This window comes from Arachis ipaensis, chromosome B01 (genome assembly GCF_000816755.2).
Source record: "Arachis ipaensis cultivar K30076 chromosome B01, Araip1.1, whole genome shotgun sequence".
In the NCBI taxonomy this organism is placed as follows: domain Eukaryota; kingdom Viridiplantae; phylum Streptophyta; class Magnoliopsida; order Fabales; family Fabaceae; genus Arachis; species Arachis ipaensis.
The window spans coordinates 131,116,272-131,117,225 of NC_029785.2; the positions used below are offsets into that span (position 1 = coordinate 131,116,272).

Consider the following 954-nt stretch of genomic DNA (forward strand, 5'->3'; position numbering starts at 1 on the left):
TGGGTTTACATGTTTTTGATGAAGACGACAATGATCAGATACTTGTGCACCGCATCAATGCTGAAGATATTTATAGGAAACAAGAAGGTAATTGGTAGTTTCTTGTGCTCTGTTTCTTGTGCTCATTCATTTACTCTGGTAATGTATCAGTGTTCTTTGTATTTGTTAATTTGATGGATGTTCTATTCCTTAGATACAATTATCTCGTGGAGAGATCCAGAATATGGTACAGATTTGGCACTTAGTTTTCAAGAGACTAGTGGCTGCTCTTACATATGGTAATGAATAGAATAACTAGTGATTTTAATTAATTTACATGTTGCTCTGGGTTTTGTTCTTGCTACTTTGGAATTGAACGTAATTACTGTCCATGTTTCATTCAGGGATCATATTTGCAATGTGCGGAGGAATATACATTTTAATACAATAAATAGTAAGTAATGAAGATTCTTACAACTATATTAGTTTTTTAAGCAGGAATATACATTTTTTAAGCAGGAAATGCTCACGTGTTGCACTGTTGTTTGCTAGTTAATGATTTTTGTTTTGTAAATAATTTGAATATTAACTCTATCATCTATCTAAAATTGTTTTTTAGGATGTAATGCACACACCATCAATGATAGATTTTCTGACAAATGTCTAATGGGAGATAGGGTTATACCCTTAGCATCTATTTGGTGAAAAGCTCATGATCTATATAATAGGACGATCCTTCTCAAACATGTTGAGAGATTGGAAAGCTTTGCTTTATAGATAATTTTTTTTTCCGTGTTTTGCTTCGTAAAAGGGAACTCTTACCCCTTTCCTTTTCCTGATCTTAATAAAGTTCTTTTTTCTAATTAAAAAAAGATTCTTAGGAGCTGATTATTATTTCTGCTAGTTGAAATGCACCACTATTTACATAGTTAATTGTTGAATATTTTGTTTTACTTTATTTTCTGAATCTTCTTG

The 954-nt window shown here is 31.3% G+C and overlaps 1 protein-coding gene across 1 annotated transcript in view; it reads left to right on the forward strand.

Annotated features, from left to right (window-relative positions):
- Positions 1 to 954, forward strand: part of LOC107639129 (serine/threonine-protein phosphatase 4 regulatory subunit 3) — a 12,043-nt gene that overhangs the window by 3,414 nt on the left and 7,675 nt on the right. The window contains exons 3-5 of the mRNA XM_021112309.1: positions 1 to 87; positions 194 to 278; positions 384 to 437. Coding sequence (XP_020967968.1) covers positions 1 to 87; positions 194 to 278; positions 384 to 437 — 226 coding nt within the window. The remainder of the gene's footprint in view (positions 88 to 193; positions 279 to 383; positions 438 to 954) is intronic.